At 42.3% G+C, this 18,181-nt stretch overlaps 1 protein-coding gene across 2 annotated transcripts in view; it reads left to right on the top strand.

The window, feature by feature from the left end:
- The window catches only part of CDCA2 (cell division cycle associated 2), a 52,930-nt gene that overhangs the window by 11,650 nt on the left and 23,099 nt on the right, over positions 1 to 18,181 (top strand). For both annotated transcript variants that reach the window (XM_037038675.1, XM_037038674.1), the window contains exons 5-10: positions 4,790 to 4,940; positions 6,604 to 6,797; positions 8,130 to 8,211; positions 12,526 to 12,734; positions 16,706 to 16,790; positions 17,208 to 17,452. In XM_037038675.1, coding sequence (XP_036894570.1) covers positions 4,790 to 4,940; positions 6,604 to 6,797; positions 8,130 to 8,211; positions 12,526 to 12,734; positions 16,706 to 16,790; positions 17,208 to 17,452 — 966 coding nt within the window. The remainder of the gene's footprint in view (positions 1 to 4,789; positions 4,941 to 6,603; positions 6,798 to 8,129; positions 8,212 to 12,525; positions 12,735 to 16,705; positions 16,791 to 17,207; positions 17,453 to 18,181) is intronic.

Here is an 18,181-nt window from a genome sequence, read left to right as displayed (position 1 = left end):
TTGGGGACTTCCGGACAAGATCTCCATCTTGGAGATAGGTGGAAACACTGTTTCCACCATCTCCATAGGTGGAAACACTGCGCCTCCTCGCACAACCAAGTTTAAAGACAAGAAAGTTTTAGTAACAAAAACACAACCAAAACACAGAAAGTTGGGAAGTCCAGCAACAACAAAACGTTCAGCCAGACCAGTAAGAGGGGCGGAGCCAGCGGCTGGTGGAGCAGGGTCAGGCAGGAAAGATCTCCCGACCCAGGTGGGCAGACAGCCATGGGCGGACCCCAGATGTGGGGTAGCAACAGGCAAACCCAGTGAGGGCAAAAGGCGGCAGGCTAACCACGGTCACACTTTCGCGCACAGATAAACCAGGCAAAGGAGCAAGCAGTGAAACAGACTGCACAGGCCCCAGCGGCTTGCAGGAAGCAGGAGAGGGGACCACAATTGCCCCTCTTTGATCCCGCCCCCACATACAGTGTCACAACCCAGCAACTGATTGGCCCGGCCCTGGTGAACACCTAGGGCTCCACTCCTCATAAGTAACAGGCGTGAACAGACCAAAACATTATGGCTCAAGAAGCTCCAGAGCCAATAACTCTAAGCGACCAAAAAATAGCCAACCTATCAGATGCACAGTTCCAAACACTAGTGATAAGGACGCTCATGAAACTGGTTGATTGTAGTCACAGAGGAACAAATGAAGGCTAAACTAACTGAAATGAAGGAAAATGCACAGAAAACCAACGGTGATGGAAAGAAAACTGGGACTCAAATCAATGGAGTGGACCAGAAGGAAGAAAGAAAAGAATAAAGAAACAAGAATTCAAAAAAATGAGGAAAGACTTAGGAAACTCTAGGACATTTTTTAACATTCCAACATCTGAGTAATAGGGGTATCAGAAGGAGACAGGAACATCCACAAGTGGAAAACTTATTTGAACAAATAATAAAAGAGAACTTCCCCAATCTGGCGATGGAAATGGACTTCCAGGAAGTCCAGGAAGCTCAGAGAGTCCCAAAGAGGTTGGACCCAAGAAGGAACACACCAAAGCACATCACAATTACATTAGCCAAGATTAAAATGAAGGAGAGAATCCTAGAAGCAGCAAGAGGTAAGGGGACAGTCACCTACAAAAGAGTGCCCATCAGACTGTCAGCTGATTTCTCAAAAGAGACCTTAACAGGCAAGAAGGAGCTGAAAAGAAGTATTCTGAGTAATGAGAGACAAAGATCTACATCCAAGATTGCTCTATCCAGCAAAGCTTTCATTTAGAATGGAAGGGCAGATAAAGTGCTTCTCTGATAAGATCAAGTTCAAGGAGTTCATCATCACCAAGTCCTTACTATATGAAATGTTAAAGGGACTTATCTAAGAAAAAGATAAAAAATATGAACAGTGAAAGGGCAGCAAACACAGTTATTAACAACCACACCTAAAACAAAAGCAAACTAAGCAAACAACTATAACAGGAACAGAACCACAGAAATGAAGATCACATGGAGGGTTAGCAACGGGAGTGGGAGGAGGAGAGAGAGGGAAAAGGTACAGAGAATAAGTAGCATAGACAGGGGGAGGGCAAGAGTAGTGTAGGAAATGTAGAAGCTAAAGAACTTATGACACATGGACATGAACTAAAGGGAGGATGTGAGGGGGGTATGCAGAGTGGAGGGAAATGAAGGGGGGAATGGGACAACTGTAATGGCATAATCAATAAAACATTTTTTAAAATTCCACGCTAAATGGTTAGATGGGCAAACACAGGAGCTCTCTGTAAACACAGCTCATCGAGTTTCAGCCAAAGATTCACAAAATGAAACTGATAAAAGCAGGATAGATGCGCCAGAAAAATGCAAGTAATGTATAATTTTAAAAGTTCTGTTTAGCTATAAAACAAATGACTGAGTAAGTTCTATTCCAAGATCTTTTCCCCACCTTTATTATTTAGACTAAGAACTTATTTCCACTGCTTTGGAGCTTGTAACAATTAACAAAATTACACCAATGGGTAAACATTAAAGTAATAATATACCTCCCTTTAAGATATTGTAAGGAGGAAAATCTATTAAAATTTGGAACCCATGTCTGATGGTAAATCTGCTCAACCATTTGATTCAATTCCCAGTTAAATACATTCAAAAAGCAAACTGTAACACAGTAACAGGACTAAAAAGTCCCAGAGTGACTGATGATGTAACCTTTGTGACAAAACAGCACACAGCCACCATTAAAAGCTGGTGGCCAACCCTTATCTCTGTGAAACATGGAGAAAGGAAGAGGTTATCCCAGAGTCCTCCATTTTCTTCCAATATGCCCCCTTTTTTTATTATGCCATTATAGTTGTCCTATTTCCCCCCCTTCATTCCCCTCCACCTTGCACACCCCCTTCCCCACCAATCCCCCCCTTTAGTTTATGTCCATGTGTCATAAGTTCTTTAGATTCTACATTTCCCATACTATTCTTGCCCTCCCCCATGTCTATTTTCTACCTACCATTTATGCTACTTATTCTCTGTAGCTTCTCCCCCCTTCTCCTCCCACTCCCCTGTTGCTAACCCTCCATGTGATCTTCATTTCTATGGTTCCGTTCCTGATCTAGCTATCCTCTTGGTTTGCTTTTGTTTTAGGTGTGGTTGTTAATAACTGTGAGTTTGCTGTCCTTTCACTGTTCATATTTTTTATCTTCTTTTTCTTAGATAAGTCCCTTGAACATTTCATGTAGTAAGGTCTTGGTGATGATGAACTCCTTGAATTTGATCTTATCTGAGATGCACTTTATCTGCCCTTCCATTCTAAATGAAAGCTTTACTGGATAGAGCAATCTTGGATGTAGGTCTTTGGATTTCATGACTTGGAATACTTCTTTCCAGCCCCTTCTTGCCTGTTAAGGTCTCTTTTGAGAAATCAGCTGACAGTCTGATGGGAACCCCTTTGTAGGTGACTGTCCCCTTATCCCTTGCTGCTTCTAGGATTCTCTCCTTCATTTTGGTCTTGGCTAATGTAATTATGATGCGCCTTGGTGTGTTCCTTCTTGGGTCCAACTTCTTTGGCACTCTCTGAGCTTCCTGGATTTCCTGGAAGTCTATTTCCTTTGCCAGACTGGGGAAGTCCTCCTTTATTATTTGTTCAAATAAGTTTTCCACTGGTGGCTGTTCCTTTCCCCTTCTGGTACCCCTATGATTTGGATGTTGGGACATTTAAAGATGTCCTGGAGGTTCCTAAGCCTCTCCTCATTTTTTTGCATTCTTGTTTCTTTATTCTTTTCTGTTTGGTTTCTTTCTTCTTTCTGGGCCACTCCATTGATTTGAGTCCCAGTTTTACTTCCATCACCATTGGTTTTCTGTGCATTTTCCTTCATTTCAGTTAGTATAGCCTTCATTTTTTCATATAATTTGCGACCAAATTCAACCAGTTTCATGAGCATCCTGATCACCTGTGTTTAAGTGTTTACCAGGGCGGGGCAACCCAGTTGCTGGGCTGTGATGCTGGATGTGGGGATGGGGTCAGAGAGGGAACAGTAGTGCTTGCTCTGCTCTCTCTGGGATTTCAGTCCCCTCTGCCTATTCCCACAAGCAAATTGGACCCTTTTGGTGCTGGTTCCTGTGTGGGTGGGCTTGTGTACGTTCTAGGACCTTGTGGGTCTCTCCCATGAACTTTCTTGTGAGGCTGGGAGCCGCTTGCAGCACCTCAACCCCCGCAAGTTTTTTCAATCGGTGTTTATAGGCTTTATTTCCCATTGCTGGGGCCCTGGTTTCCACGGTCTGTCTCACTGCCTGGTTTTTTTTTTGTCTGGTTTATCTTCATGTGAATGTGTGTCTGAGGTCAGCCAACCACCTTACTTGCCTCACTGGGTCTGCTCGTTCCCTCCCCGCTCCTGGGTCTGCTGACCACTGCTTTTTCCTGCCACAATTCCTCTGTGCTGGCCACAGACTCTGCCCCTCTTACTGGTCTGGATGAATGGTTTGTTGTTGTCAGACTTCTGTACAGTTCAATTTTCTGTCTGTTGTGGTTGTGTTTTTGTTTCTAAATCTTTATTGTCCTTAAATTTGGTTGTGCAAGGAGGTACAGTGTTTCCACCTACGCCTCCATCTTGGCTGGAAGTCTCTTAGCATGGAATTTTAAGTGGATGGCTGGCTTTCACCTCTAAGGAGGTAGGGTCTCATGAAATGAGGAAAACTTTAGCTGGAGAGAGCCAGAGATGAGGGTGCATGTGAGCATGGGTACCTGAGCCTCGAGGGGATGTCTATGTGTGGTTCTGGCCTCCTGGAAGCTAGGAGAGGGTGTGTATGTATGAAGATGAGTAATGAGACTGGGTTGGATTAAAGCAGGACATGTGACAGAGCCGTCATGCAGGTGATTGTCCATGTATATTGTAAAGAGTTGTAAAGCCCTCAAATAAATGGGAATGTGCTTTGTCTGGGAGCCTTTTTAAAGTGTTTTCCAGCTACTCCAGACTTCACTTATCTGGTCCATAGACTTATTAGTGTCACTGTTGACCAGCCCATGGCTACATATGTATACATACCACATAGCTATTCCTCATTCCTCTTCATTCAGGTTTTGCCAAAAATGGGGAGGGACAGAGGGAGAAACTAAGACGATGGCAGCATGTGGAACATTCTAACTGAACATGTGTGCTTTAAGGAAGAAGAGGTTCCCTTGCAGTAATTTCTTACCTCTGGTCTTCCAAAAGCCTTTGTATTTAGTTTTAGGTTCAATGGTTTTAGGCCTAGAACACAGAAACTCTGTTTGATTTCATTTATTAATATAGTATTCTCTGTGTCTGCATTTTAACAGGGCAGTCCTGTACTGCATCGAAATGTCAATTCTTTAAGAGAGCGAATATCTGCCTTCCAGTCAGCTTTTCAATCCGTAGAGGAAAAGGAAAGAACTACTGCCTGTCCTGATTTCTCAGAGGCAGAGGAAGAGTTCAAGAAAACAGGCTTGAGTGAGTAAAAGAAATTCAATCAGTTTGGACTTTTGTGCTTATTCAGACAAGCCTTGGGTACAAAAAAGGATTTAGTTCCACACTGTGAATGCAGTCCTTCTGAGCAGAGTTGGGTTGTTATTTTTATTTTTATTTGATTGATTTTACTGAGAGACAGGAAGGAGGAGGGAGAGATCGATTTGTTGTTCCACTTTTGCATTCATTTGTTGACTTTTTTACATTTTTACTTATTGACTAGAGAGAGAGAGACATTGATTCGATGTTCCACTTATTGATGGATTCATTGCTTGATTCTTTAATGTTTCTTGCCCAGAGATCAAACCCATAATCTTGGCGTATCAGGATGACGCTCTAACTACCTGAGCTGCTTGTCCAGGGCTGTTGGTTGATTCTTTTTGTTTTTTCTAATCCTCACCCAAGGATATGTTTATTGATTTTAGAGAGGGAGGAAGGGGAAGAGACAGAAATATCAACATGAGACAAAAATACCAGTTGGTTGCCTCCTGTACGTATCCCAATCAGGGATTGAACCCACAACCTTTGTGCGGGGGAATGATGGTCTAACTGAGCTAACAGTCTAGGGCGCAGAGCTGTATTTTTCAATGGGACATTTTATGCAAAAACCTACATTTCTAGTTTCTCTCGGAAAAAAAAACCTGATAGCAACCATTTCTGAGCCTACATTTTCACAGGGTCACATGGTTAGCTCATTTCATCTTTAGAATAGGGCATGTGGCAAATTTGAGTGTACAAACTTGGTTTTTATGGCGCTATTGTTAAATTTGGCAAGTATTTATATGAATACCAAACACCCATACCCGATATTTTAAACAGATACATCTAACCCGGCATCTCAATAGCCCGCCATATTCTTTATCATAACTTTTAGATAATAATTCATTTGTTATTTATTTCTATCACCTTTGACTTTTCTACCACAAAGCATTCAAAACAGAAGAATTAGACAAAAGTTGGCTTCGCTGTGTACACTGTAATCATACTTCCAGTGCTTTGCACACTAAGGAAGGATCCAGATGGTTTTGTTTTGGCCTCTTGAACCATCTTCACGTCCCATTTCGACACCTCGCTGCTTGCGGTGCACTGCAGTTCCAGGCTGCCTGTTAGTGCATGACCTGCTCTGGTGTACTCATTTTTATTTGCAGTTTGTAGCTTATCTATTTTCCAGTATTTACCTGGGCTTTAAAATATTTTATTAACATGATTATTATAATTCTGCAAAGAGGAAAGTTCTTTTTAGCAGCTAAAAACTTGGTCACATTGTGACTCTATTTCTCACAAAATCATACACAATCAAAGCAAGACTAATATTAGAAGATAACCACATCCTTTGAAATGTTCAAAAGAATAAGTTTCAATGTAAATTTAAAAACAGAATGAGATACTATATCACGAAGGCAAATGTATTTTAGCATATCTTTCTTCATTTTAAAGTCTGAAGAAACTTAATTCTAATTCAATTTGTATGATTTTAATAGTCCTGTTCTCTTACCTTTTTGAATTAAACATTGTACTAGATTTTCCTTTTTGTTGCTAACGTCTTTAGACCTGAACATTAAATTTTACTAAAATGATGACATACAAAATTGTAAAATGACACTGTTAAAAAAATGCTTGTGGCTGTGATTTTGTTTTGTGTGTACAGCCAAAAAGGAAAGTCTTGGTGAGTGTCGACAGTCTGCGTGCCCTGCCCAGTCACCCAAACGTCGGAGACGATCTTCTCAGAGCCGCTTGGACGCCAGTCTCACTAAGGCAGCTGCTCTCCAGACATTCATTGTGGCCACCCCTGCTGATGCAGAGAGAACAAGAGCAGCTGAAACTTCGGCAGACCTTTCTGAAGTAATTCAGTTACTGGAAACACGGGGCAATAAAGCTTTGATTTTTCTGGCAAGGCAGTTTTAACACACCTAAGATCCTTTCAAATTGTGCACATGCGTGTATGTGTGTATTTCCTATTTGTTAATTTGTGTTGTTAGTTGGCTTATTGGTTGTTAGAGACAGCTTTGAGTAAGAGCTTTTTGGAAAAGTCTTTATGGAAAGATGACGCCGTGTGTCTTCTGCGAGTGAAGTGGGGTTGTAGAGGCTAACGGTCCAACAGAAAGCCGCTGGAGGAGGCAGACAGCGAGCGTGTTACTTACACAGCGCTGGTCGGTGAGAGAAGACTGCGCCGGCTCCTTGGACGGGGTCTTGGCTCCTGGCCTTGCCACACTGCCTGGTTTCTTGCTGGCCTGAAGCAGGTGCTGTTTGGCACTCGGTCCTTTGCTCTGCTCTGCTCATTCGCCTCAGGAAACTAGAGGTTTTGTTACTGATGACTGTTCAAGGTTTGTCAAGATGATCAAAAGACCAAGGTGAATTAAATGATACTATTGACTGCCCTTGACCTTAACTCAAATGTAAATGAGGAGCTAGATCTCTCATGAACAGTTCCTGCTTCATACTGTTAGTTTGGGTTTGGTACAGCTAGTCCTGTTTCCATAGTAAGGAGGGACACCTGACACTGATAGAGGTGAAGCCTTTTTTCTGTACCTTCTCCAGCACATTGATTTAGCACATGTCTTAATGATTTTATTGGGACCGGTATAAATGTTTGATGGTCAATTAAAGATTCTTCAGGGGCAGCAGGTTCATTTTTATCTCAGAGTCGCTTATAATCTGATAGAACCAATAGTGATTGTTTCTGAACGGCACTTTGATTTTTTGGACGTGTGCCATGATTGAGAAATGGCTTCCACATTAATGTGAGTGCTTTCATCCTAGCCAGCAGGGGTTTTCCTGTCCTTGCTATTGAGATATTTTGTTGTTTGATTAGTAAGTACATACACTTTCCGTTTGGAGAATTTCCTCTTTAAATGAATACAGTTAACATAGTTTCTGGACTTCAAATCATAAGGTAACAAAAAGGTGTCCTATGAACTTTTCCTAGGGAACTAAATGTTGTTTGATAATATATTTAGGATGCAGTTAGAATGAATATTCTTTTTCAGTTGGATTCCCCTATACTTTTGTGACTAGATAATGAGGATGATAAAATCCCCTCATCGATTGATTGATTGATTGGTTTAACATTAGGTTTCTAGGTAATCTGTACTACTCAAATATTTATAAAGATATTAGTAATACTATAATTTATAAGATTTAATACTTTTTTTATTCTAAACGTTTTCCCCCAAGAAATCTTCTGAACCTGGTTTAACACAGTCTGGGTGTTTAGCCGAAAAGTCTCTTCTCTCAGAGCTCACAGAGGCTTCAGGTGGTAAGTGTTTAATTTTTTCCTTAGTGCATGTGCCAGGGCACCCATTAAAACATTTTTTTAAAGATTTTATTCATCTACCTTTAGAGGGGAAAGGAAGGAGACAAGGAGAGAAATATCAATGTATGGTTGCCTCTCGTGAGTCCTCCGCTGGGAACTGGCCTGCAACCCAGGCATGTGCCCTGACTGGGAATCGAACTGGCGACCCTTTGGTTCGCAGGCCTGCGCTCAATCCACTGAGCTACACCAGCTGGGGCCCATTGAAACATTTGATCATTAGGCATTTATGGTTGGTGTACCTGGATGCTAAAATTTGGGAAAACTAAAACAGTTCCCTAAATTTTAGGAGCTCTTGGTCTAATAGAAATGTTTCAGAATTCTTTTTATGTGAGAGGTGCTGCTTTGAATAAGTGAAATATTTATAAACTGCTAAAATATATTATGTTTGTTTTAAGGTGTGTGAAAAGGGACCAGCATTCAAAATTTGTTTAGCCTTTTCCAAAACCAATATGCTTGTATTGAATGAAAGTTACCAGTAAAGTATTAGGTTTACTTTCAACTTAACCTTTGTCTCTCTTTAAAGTAAAAGTCTGGTTTTGTTTGTTTGTTTGTTTGTTTGTTTGTTTTAATCCATTTGAGATTCTCTGCCTTTTGGAGTATTTGGCTCATTAACCTTTCAAGTCATTATTGATATGGTTTGATTTAATCTACTGTTTTATCATATGTTTCTGTTTGCTCTCTCAATCTTTTTTCTTTGTTTCCCTCTTCATGTCTTTTTTAGGTTTATTTGAATATTTTTATTTGAATAGAAAAAATTTTCTATTTTCTCATTACCTATTAAACTGTACTTCACTGCACTTCATTTTATTTTATTATTTTTTAAATTTTGGTCTAGGGATTGCAACATAATATCCTTAACTTCTCACTGTCTCCTTGGAGTCACAATAATATCATACAACTTCATGTAAATGCACAAACTTTGCAAATTGCATAGATCTATTTTCTGTCTACCCACTCACGTCTTTTATGGTCCTTCACACTATTGATGTCATCTATGTTACTTTTATATTCATTTAAACCTCACAAAATTGTTTTTCCTGTAAGCAATCATGTATCTGTGGGGAGACAGTCTTTTACGATTAGCCATCTAGACACAATTTCTGGTGTTCTTCATTCCTTCCTGAAGATCTAAGTTGCCTTCTGGTATTATTTCCCTTCTACCTGAATAAGAGCTTCTTTTTAAAAAAGATTTTATTTATTTATTTTTAGAGAGAGGGGAAGGGGAGGAGAAAAAGAAGGAGAGAAACATCAATGTGTGATTGCCTCTCGTGTGCCCTGCCGTGGGGAACTGGCCTACAACCCAGGCATGTGCCCTGACTGGGAATCTAACCAGCAACCCTTTGGTTCACAGGCCTGCACTCAGACCACTGAGCTACACCAGCCAGGGCTGGAAAAGAACTTCTTTTAGTATGTTTTATAGCTCACATCCACTCTGTTCATCTTAATCTTATGACAGACAGATGAGGCACAGAGCTGGGTAATGAGCTTGTTACCTAGGTGAAAGAAGATGCTTTTGCCTTCAGCATTTTTTACCAATAATCTTGCTTCACTCTCAGGATTTTGTCGTAGAAGTGTCATACCCTGCGACCGTAGTTACGGAATGTATGTAGTGTGGTCATTAAAAACTGTCATCATACCAAACACCTCCCTGCACAACCTGTCTCAGGTGAGACATCACAGCAAAAGCCAACATAATCCCATTTTACATCTCACCATGCCCTACACAGAAATATTGCATAAGACAGAGAAAGATAAATCTACCATAGGTGTGGGGCCTTGCTTAAAAGAACCTACTGCTAACTTCATTTTTCTAAACTGGTTATTTGGTGGCACCCCAGAGGTTATTATATTTCAGACCATACAGCTTTAGGAAGAATGCAAAGATCTTGTAAAGTGGGGTAGCATATGCTCAGCTCAGGGAGTGCTGAGAGAGGAGTGAGCCCACGCGATGCCTCCGTTAGCTTCCTGGCCCTCTCCGCTTTGTCCCTTTCACCCACCTGCCTGGGAGTCCAGCCTGGAGACTCCCTCTGCCTGCTTAGCTCCTCTCTTAGGTAGATCTGAGCCGAACATTTTGTGTGCTGATACTCCTCACCAGATTTATCACATCACAGGGCCCTTGGCACTTGGCGGTCTCCTTGCCTCCCACCGTTTCTTGACCCACCTCCAAACAGGCCTTGGTAGCGGGCAGCCTCCTCGTTGCCACCCTGGGGTCATCCTCAGTGTGTCCCTCTCCTCGCAAGCTTGCAGCCATCAGCGGCTGAGCTAGCCTCGGCCTCCTGGGAGGGCAGGTCCCTTCACTGGGCATCTGAACACCATTCTCTTGTGGCTTCCCCTACTTCATGGACCTTTTCTTAGTGTATTTTCCTTGTTCCTCCTCTTCCATTTTGACCTTAAAAACATTCAATGCCCTCGATTCAGTGCTTTTTTTTTTTCCTTTCTCTCTTTCTCTCTAAACTCACTCCTTAGGTGACTGCTGACATTGTCAACAGTAAATAGGATCTGTGTGCTGTTGATCCGGGTGTTGCCCTTGACCTCTTCCCAAAACTCTAAGCACCCAGCTGCCTTTCCTGATCTCCCCGTGGATGTCGAGTGAACACCTCAGACTTAACACGCTCTGATAAGTCATGAGGATTTTTCCTGCCCCCAGTCTGCTCATCTCGATTTTCTTCATCTCAGGAAACAAGTCTACCATTCACCCAATTGCTTGTGCCAAAAACCTTGCAGTTATCTGGACACTTCCTTTTTCAAATTCAGCTTTCAGCTCCATGAGTGTATGCTGTTTGCCTTTAGCATGTTTCGAATGTCTGACCACTTCTGACCTCCTAACTGCTACCAGTGTGGATCAGGCGACCATCTTCTCTTGCCTGGAAATCATAAGTGATCTCCCTGTTTCTGCTATCATTCTGCCCTTTTCTTAGTCTTCTACACAGTGGCCAGGGTACTCCTTTTAAAATGCAAGCCACACTGTCATTTCCCTTCTTAAAATCTTTCATTGACTCCCCAGTGTACTTAGAACAGGATCCAGCACCCTTTCTGCTAGACCTTACTGGACCTGGTCCTGAGCTTCTCTCTGAGCTTACTGGTTAGCTCTTCTTGTTCCCTCTTTTCCAGTCACACTGCCCCTCTCTCTCCCTGTAATATGCCAGGTACTTTCCTGTATCAGGTCTTTGCTCTTGGCTTGGTGCATGGACTGCTTCTCCCTAGATGTGTGCATGGCGCACTTTATTCAGATGCCTGCCCAGGAAGCTGTCTTTGAGCGCCCCAAAGCAGCAGCACTGCCACTTCATTGTGCCCTGGCCCGGTACCTCAACATTATTTCCCTTAATGGCAGGCATCTGTTACTGCTTGCTGTATGTGCATTTCTTTGTTTTGAGCTAACTGTAGATTCACTTGCAGTTGTAAGAAATAATCTAAAGAGATCCCATATACCCTTGCCCCATTTCTCCCCAGCAGCACATCCTACATAGCTGAAATATAGTGTCACACCCAAAAACTGACACTGATCCAGCCCCCAGGTTTTCTCAGATTGTATCCATTTTACATGCACTCATTTGTGTGTAGACCAGTTCCATGTAATTGTGTCCCCTGTAGACTCATGACCACACTGCAGGCAGCAACAGAACAGTTGAGTCACAGGGATCCGTCATGGGGGCTTTGTATGTATTGTTCATCATTGTCTGTGGAGTGCCTGTCATGTCAAAGACGTGTAATATATGTTTGTCAAATGTTGGTCATAAGGCAGTGCTCTCTCATGAGAAAGGGTTTGCAGAGGGCAGTTGCTTGGTTTGGGGGCACATATAGTGTTCGTTTTCTTGATTTTATAATCTTTGTCATCCGCATGCTGTCCTCTCCCTCCTACCACCCTTACAAGCAGTAAAACTAGGTGGTATTTGCTGTGAGCTCAGGTGAGCCTTATGGTGCAAGTCACAGGTGTCATGAGTAGAGGCAGATGAACAGTTATTAGCTGATTCATGGATATATGCCCAGATTCCCCTAGGAGCCAAAACTCCTAATTACCTTTACCCTCAGGAGGTAGATTGGAATTAAAAGCTGCAGCCAAGTGCCACTTCTGTCTTTGTTTCCAAATGAAAACCTAGGTATTTTTTATCTAGATAAAAACCTAGATAATTCCCTAAGATATGTTAGGGTTGAGTTTCTTCCCATCATGTTACTGCCTTTGCAAATGCCAAGTTTTTGTGTAGAACAAGCTGACTCAGGTGTCTTCTGCCTCTTATGTTTTACATGGTTACCTTGCAGGAACCAAGGCCGCTAACTGTGCAAAGGGCAGAGAATCAGGAGATGCTCTTTCACCTGACAAATCTGCAGAAGGGAGCAGAGGCCCGGCTCCTGAAGTCAGGTCCCTGGTCTCTCCACTGTGCAAGAGTGACATTCTGTCCTCCGAGACCTCTGTCCTTCGTTCTGTGCTGAAGAAACCCTCTGGGAAGCTGTGTCTAGAAAGCCTGCAGGTAAGTAAGTACAGAGCTGCATTTCCTAAAGCAAATTGAATACAAGTTCATTTAGTTCAAAGCAACACTGCTAAAATGTTAAATGCTATGATGGTTTAAAAGGAAATGTCTCACCCTGTTTTTCCCCTCGTTTTCTCATAATACTGTGCAGTTCTTGTTTTAAAAAACTCAGAACAGGGCCCAGGTTGGTGTGGATCAGTGGACTGAGTGGCAGCCTGCAAACCAAAGGGTCGCTAGTTGTATTCCTAGGCTAGGGCGCACGCCTGGGTTGCGGGCCAGATCCTACAATAGGGGGCAAACAAGAGACAACCACAGGTTGATGTTTCCCTCTCTTTCTTCCTCCCTTCCCCTCTTTAAAAATAAATAAAACCTTAAAAAGAACTGAGTGGAATTGAATATAGCATGTGGAATTGAATATAGGTGGACTATATTTTATAAGAGTTTCATAGGTCTTAATGTGTGGGTCTGTTCAGTTATTTGGTCTCAGAGATGCGTCTTTCGTAGGCATGCACCTTCTTCTGAGTTTGGGCAGCGGGAGGGAAGAAGAGGCTGGTGCGGACCAGCTGGCATTCCCTGAGTACTTCCCTGTGGGCATCCGGCATGTATCATGTACATGCAACTATCGTCCCCGAGAAAGGCGTTGGCCCCATTTTATGGACACCTAGGCTGGAGGTGGTTGAATGAGCCCCCAAACCAATCTGATGTTAAAGTCCATGATGGACGATAGATGCTGTGGTTGGCCGAGAGGTTCTGGAGGCAAGGCACCTGGTGCAAGTGCTCACTCTGAGGTTTACAAGCTGGGCAAATTAATTAACCTTTTTGTACCCTGGTTCTTTAGCTATAAAAGGACAGTATTAGTAACTACCTTACAGGATAATTCTAGCACTAAGTGGGATAATAATGTGAAATTAGCACCAGTGCCTGGCAAATGAGAAGTACATTTTTTTTCCTATTTGTAGGCATTTTAATATCCAGCTAGGCCTACAGATGTTTCTTTTTAAAAAAATATATTTTATTCATTATACCATTACAGTTGTTCTATTCCCCCCTTTATTCCCCTCTACCCCGCACAACCCCCCCACCATTCCCCCCTTTAGTTTATGACCACGTGTCTCAAGTTCTTTAGATTCTATATTTCCCCCACTATTCTTGCCCTCCCCCCTATCTATTTTCTACCTACCATCTATGCTATTTTCTGTGCCTTCTCCCCCCTTCTCCTCCTCCCACTCCCCTGTTGCTAACCCTCCATGTGATCTCCATTTTTATGGTTCCACTCCTGATCTAGCTGTCCTCTTGGTTGGCTTTTGTTTTAGGTGTGGTTGTTAATAACTTTGAGTTTGCTGTCCTTTCACTGTTCATATTTTTCATCTTCTTTTTCTTATATAAGTTCCTTTAACATTTCATATAATAAGGTCTTGGTGATGATGAACTCCTTGAATTTGATCTTATCTGAGAAGCACTTTATCTGCCCTTCCATTCTAAATGAAAGCTTTGCTGGATACAGCAGTCTTGGATGTAGGTCTTTGGATTTCATGACTTGGAATACTTCTTTCTAGCCCCTTCTTGCCTGGAAGGTCTCTTTTGAGAAATCAGCTGACAGTCTAATGTGGGCACTCCTTTGTAGGTGACTGTCCCCTTATCTCTTGCTGCTTCTAGGATTCTGTCCTTCATTTTAATCTTGGGTAATGTAATTATGATGTGCCTTGGTGTGTACCTTCTTGGGTTCAACTTCTTTGGGACTCTCTGAGCTTCCTGGACTTCCTGGAAGTCTATTTCCATTGCCAGACTGGGGAAGTTCTCCTTTATTATTTGTTCAAATACGTTTTCCACTGGTGGCTGTTTCTTTTCCCCTTCTGGTACCCCTATAATTCGGATGTTGGAATGTTTAAAGATGTCCTGGAGGTTCCTAAGCCTCTCCTCATTTTTTTGAATTCTTGTTTCTTCATTCTTTTCTGGTTGGATGTTTTGTTCTTCCTTCTGGTCCACTCCCTTGATTTGAGTCCCAGTTTCCTTTCCATCACTATTGGTTTCCTGTGCATTTCCCTTCATTTCAATTAGTTTAGCCTTCATATGTTCCTCTAATTTGTGACTATAATCAACCAGTTCTGTGAGCATCCTGATGACCAGTGTTTTGAACTGTGCGTCTGAGAGGTTCGCTATTTTTTTTTTTTTTTTTCGCTTAGAGTTATAGGCTCTGGGGCTTTGAGTTCTTCTTGAGCCGTGTTTTGGACTATTCGTGCCTGTTATGTATGAGGAGCGGAGCCCTAGGTGTTCTCCAGGGCGGGGCAACCCAGTTGCTGGGTTGTGATGCTGTATGTGGGGGAGGGGTCAAAGGAAAGCAATGGCAGTCCTGCCTACTGCCTCCCGCCGCCTGGGCTGCTCGGTCTGTCCCACTGCACTCGAACATGCGACAGTGCTCAGCCCGCCACTTCATGCACTCACTGGGTTCGCCACTGGGGCCTGCGCGGTCCGCCTCACTGCTCACTCCTCTGCTGGCCTATCTGTGCATGAATGTGTGACAGCGGCCAGCCTGCCCCGCACCCCGACTGGGTCCGAGCTGCCTGCATGCCTGGGTCGGGGGATCTTTCTTGCCCGACCCTGTTCTGCTGCTGGCTCCGCCCCTCTTACCCGTCTGGTTGAAGGGTTCGTTGTTGTTGAACTTCCATATAGTTCAATTTTCTGTTCTTTGGCTGAGTCTTTGTTTACTAAACCTTTGTTGCATTCAAACTTGGTTGTGGGAGAAGGCACAGTGTTTCCACCTACGCCTCCATCTTGGCGGAAGTCGGCCTACAGATCTGTTTCTAAAGCTAAAACGAAGTAGGTTACCTTCTATCTATATGGGTAGATGTTCAGTTATTATTTAAAAAATTTTCCTGGTTAAGAGCTGATATGGGTGTCTATACAGCATCACTCATTCATACCTTCCGTTTGTTTTATCTTCTCTTCTAAAAGAACCCTAATGGTTTGTGTCACTTTTATTGGTGAACAGTGTTACATAGTAAAGATCATGACAAGACTTGTACAACTGATGACCTTTTTACTAAGCTGCTCAAAGTTTGCAGGTGTGAAGTTTTCTGCTAATTCTCATGGTTGTTTCAATTAAAAATAAGTCTAAAAATTAACATGAATTTGGCTTTATAAATTCACTTAATTCACAAGTACTGATTGGGACATTTTCCTGGTCAGGAAGATGAAACTGACTCAGGATATAGTTGGTCAAGGAGGTTTGCTTGGGGCAAGACAGTCTCAGCAATGGCACTGCCCTGGGAATGGGTGGACCGGAGGGAACGCGGAGTCCCAGGGAGCAGGCTGGTCAGGGCTTGGGGAGCTGGACAAGCAGGAGGCCTGGCCCTGGCCCAGGCCCAGTCTCCCTGTTCTGCTCCAGTGGCCCCGTGTGTAGACTTTCCCCATCTTGTTCTTGAGATTCGCAGTGTCCCATCCTCACCAACATGCCTGCTGTCATTGTCCTTCTGAAGAGCACAGAGGGACACATGCTGCCCTCATTCCTTATTTCTAACTCAATAATATACTAATGTAGAAAGGAGATCATACACTTATAAAAGGTGTGGTTCCATGTTTGTATGACAGAACACCCAATTACACAGTTTACCTATTTGTTCTTGCCTTGTTTCAGTGCGACTCTTACATACCTCCGGCCGTTTACACCGCCTTCCTCATCCACTCAGTTTCCTAACTTCGCTCGCCAGATCAAGAATGAGGAAATGAATTTAGCCCCCATATGGATTTCTGTTCTTTGATTTTGGCGTAAAATACTATGTATTAAAGTTATATCTAGGGAACCTAGTGTTTCTTTGTGCCTAATATCATGGTATTTCAGCCATAACAACAATGGAAGTATTCTGCAATATTATAGTCTCTACCCTTGGCAGCAAAAAATTCCCAGTTGCCATTGTTAGTGGCTGTGTGTGCGTGTCAGGTGTGTCATGTCCACTGATGTTCATTTTGTGCAGGAGCACTGTGACACCCTCTGTGGTCCTGGGGCTCATCCAAGCTCCCCCTCACATCCCGAAAACTGTGGCAGAGAACAAAAAGCAGGTAAGAAACTCATATTTATTTTGAAGCATAAGGATTTCATTGTCTTATTATAAAAAAATCAGAGATAGTGTATGGTATTTTTAGTGACATGCTAATGTCTTGATATGACAACTGGGAGAAATGGACTCTGTTTTGAGGGTCTCAGGATTGGTCTGTTTATTTTATCAATTCATTTTCGCGTGGTGGTGAGCTTAATATTCCAATTTCGTAAACTTGTAAGATACTCATGTGAAGTTCACTTTAAAATCTGTTACTGTATTTTAATTAGAAATGCTACTTATCCTTTTCATTTTGAACTTTGCTGGCAAATTTTTATACAGATAATGGAATCTAATTGTGTTAAAAGATTCTAGGATGTGCCTTATTAAAAAGAAATTGAGCTTAAGTTTTTAATATATTCCTGTTTGTTATCTGTAGAAGGTCAAGAAAATTACAAAGTGCCAGCCTTTGTAAATACGAGGAAGAGGAAGAGGGTGACCTTTGGAGAGGACCTGAGCCCCGAAGTGTTTGATGAGTCTCTGCCAGCAAACACCCCACTGCAAAAAGGAGGGACGCCTGTCCGTAGAGAAGACTTCAGTAGGATCAGTCCTGTGCTGCTTGAGCGGTCCCCAGTTCCTGAGCAGTTGCCTCAGCCCAATTTTGATGACAAAGGGGAAGATGTTGTAAGTGTGAAAAATGTGGAACAAAGTAGTGTAAATTTTAATCAGCCCTCACTTATTTTGCATGATCAGTAATTATGCTTTGAAATTATGAAATGGACTAAATGACGTGTCATGGTATATATAAATCACTGCATTTTTCTAGGTAGGGTGTTACCGGTTTTTACTTATTAAAAACAATGTGAAAGTTAAACTGTGACACACCATGAACTGTAAGATGTGCAATAGTCCACCCTTACCCTTGGTTTCAGTTACCCACAGACGACTGCATTCCAAAAATATTAAGTGGAAACCTCCAGAAATAAACAGCTGTAGGTTTTAAATTGCATGCCGTTCTCAAGTACCTCTCTTCATCTCCTCTCAAGGTGTTCTGTCATCTCACATAGAAAAGGGGGTACAGTACAGTGAGATATTTTTGAGAGGCCACATTTACATAACTTTTATTACATTGTTTCATTTCATTGTTAATTATTATTGTTAATCTCTTACTGTGCCTAATTTATAAGTTAAACTTTAACGTAGTACCTGTATGTTTTGGTATTGTCCATGGTTTCGGGCGTCCAGTGGGGTTTCTTTGACCTTACCCACCGTGTGGACGAGAGGGACTACTATACGCAGATTTTAGAGGTGTTAAAATGTGAAAGAGCAATAGACTTAGAGTTGATACTCTATAAATATAAACTGGTTTTCCTGTAAGGTCAATTTTTACAAGGTGGAATTACTAGATTAAAG

The sequence above is a fragment of the Sturnira hondurensis genome, unplaced genomic scaffold (assembly GCF_014824575.4).
Source record: "Sturnira hondurensis isolate 20B ecotype Veracruz unplaced genomic scaffold, ASM1482457v3 Scaffold0024805, whole genome shotgun sequence".
NCBI classification, from domain to species: domain Eukaryota; kingdom Metazoa; phylum Chordata; class Mammalia; order Chiroptera; family Phyllostomidae; genus Sturnira; species Sturnira hondurensis.
The sequence above is the reverse complement of the archived record's forward strand: the minus strand, read 5'-3'. Positions and strand labels throughout refer to the sequence as shown.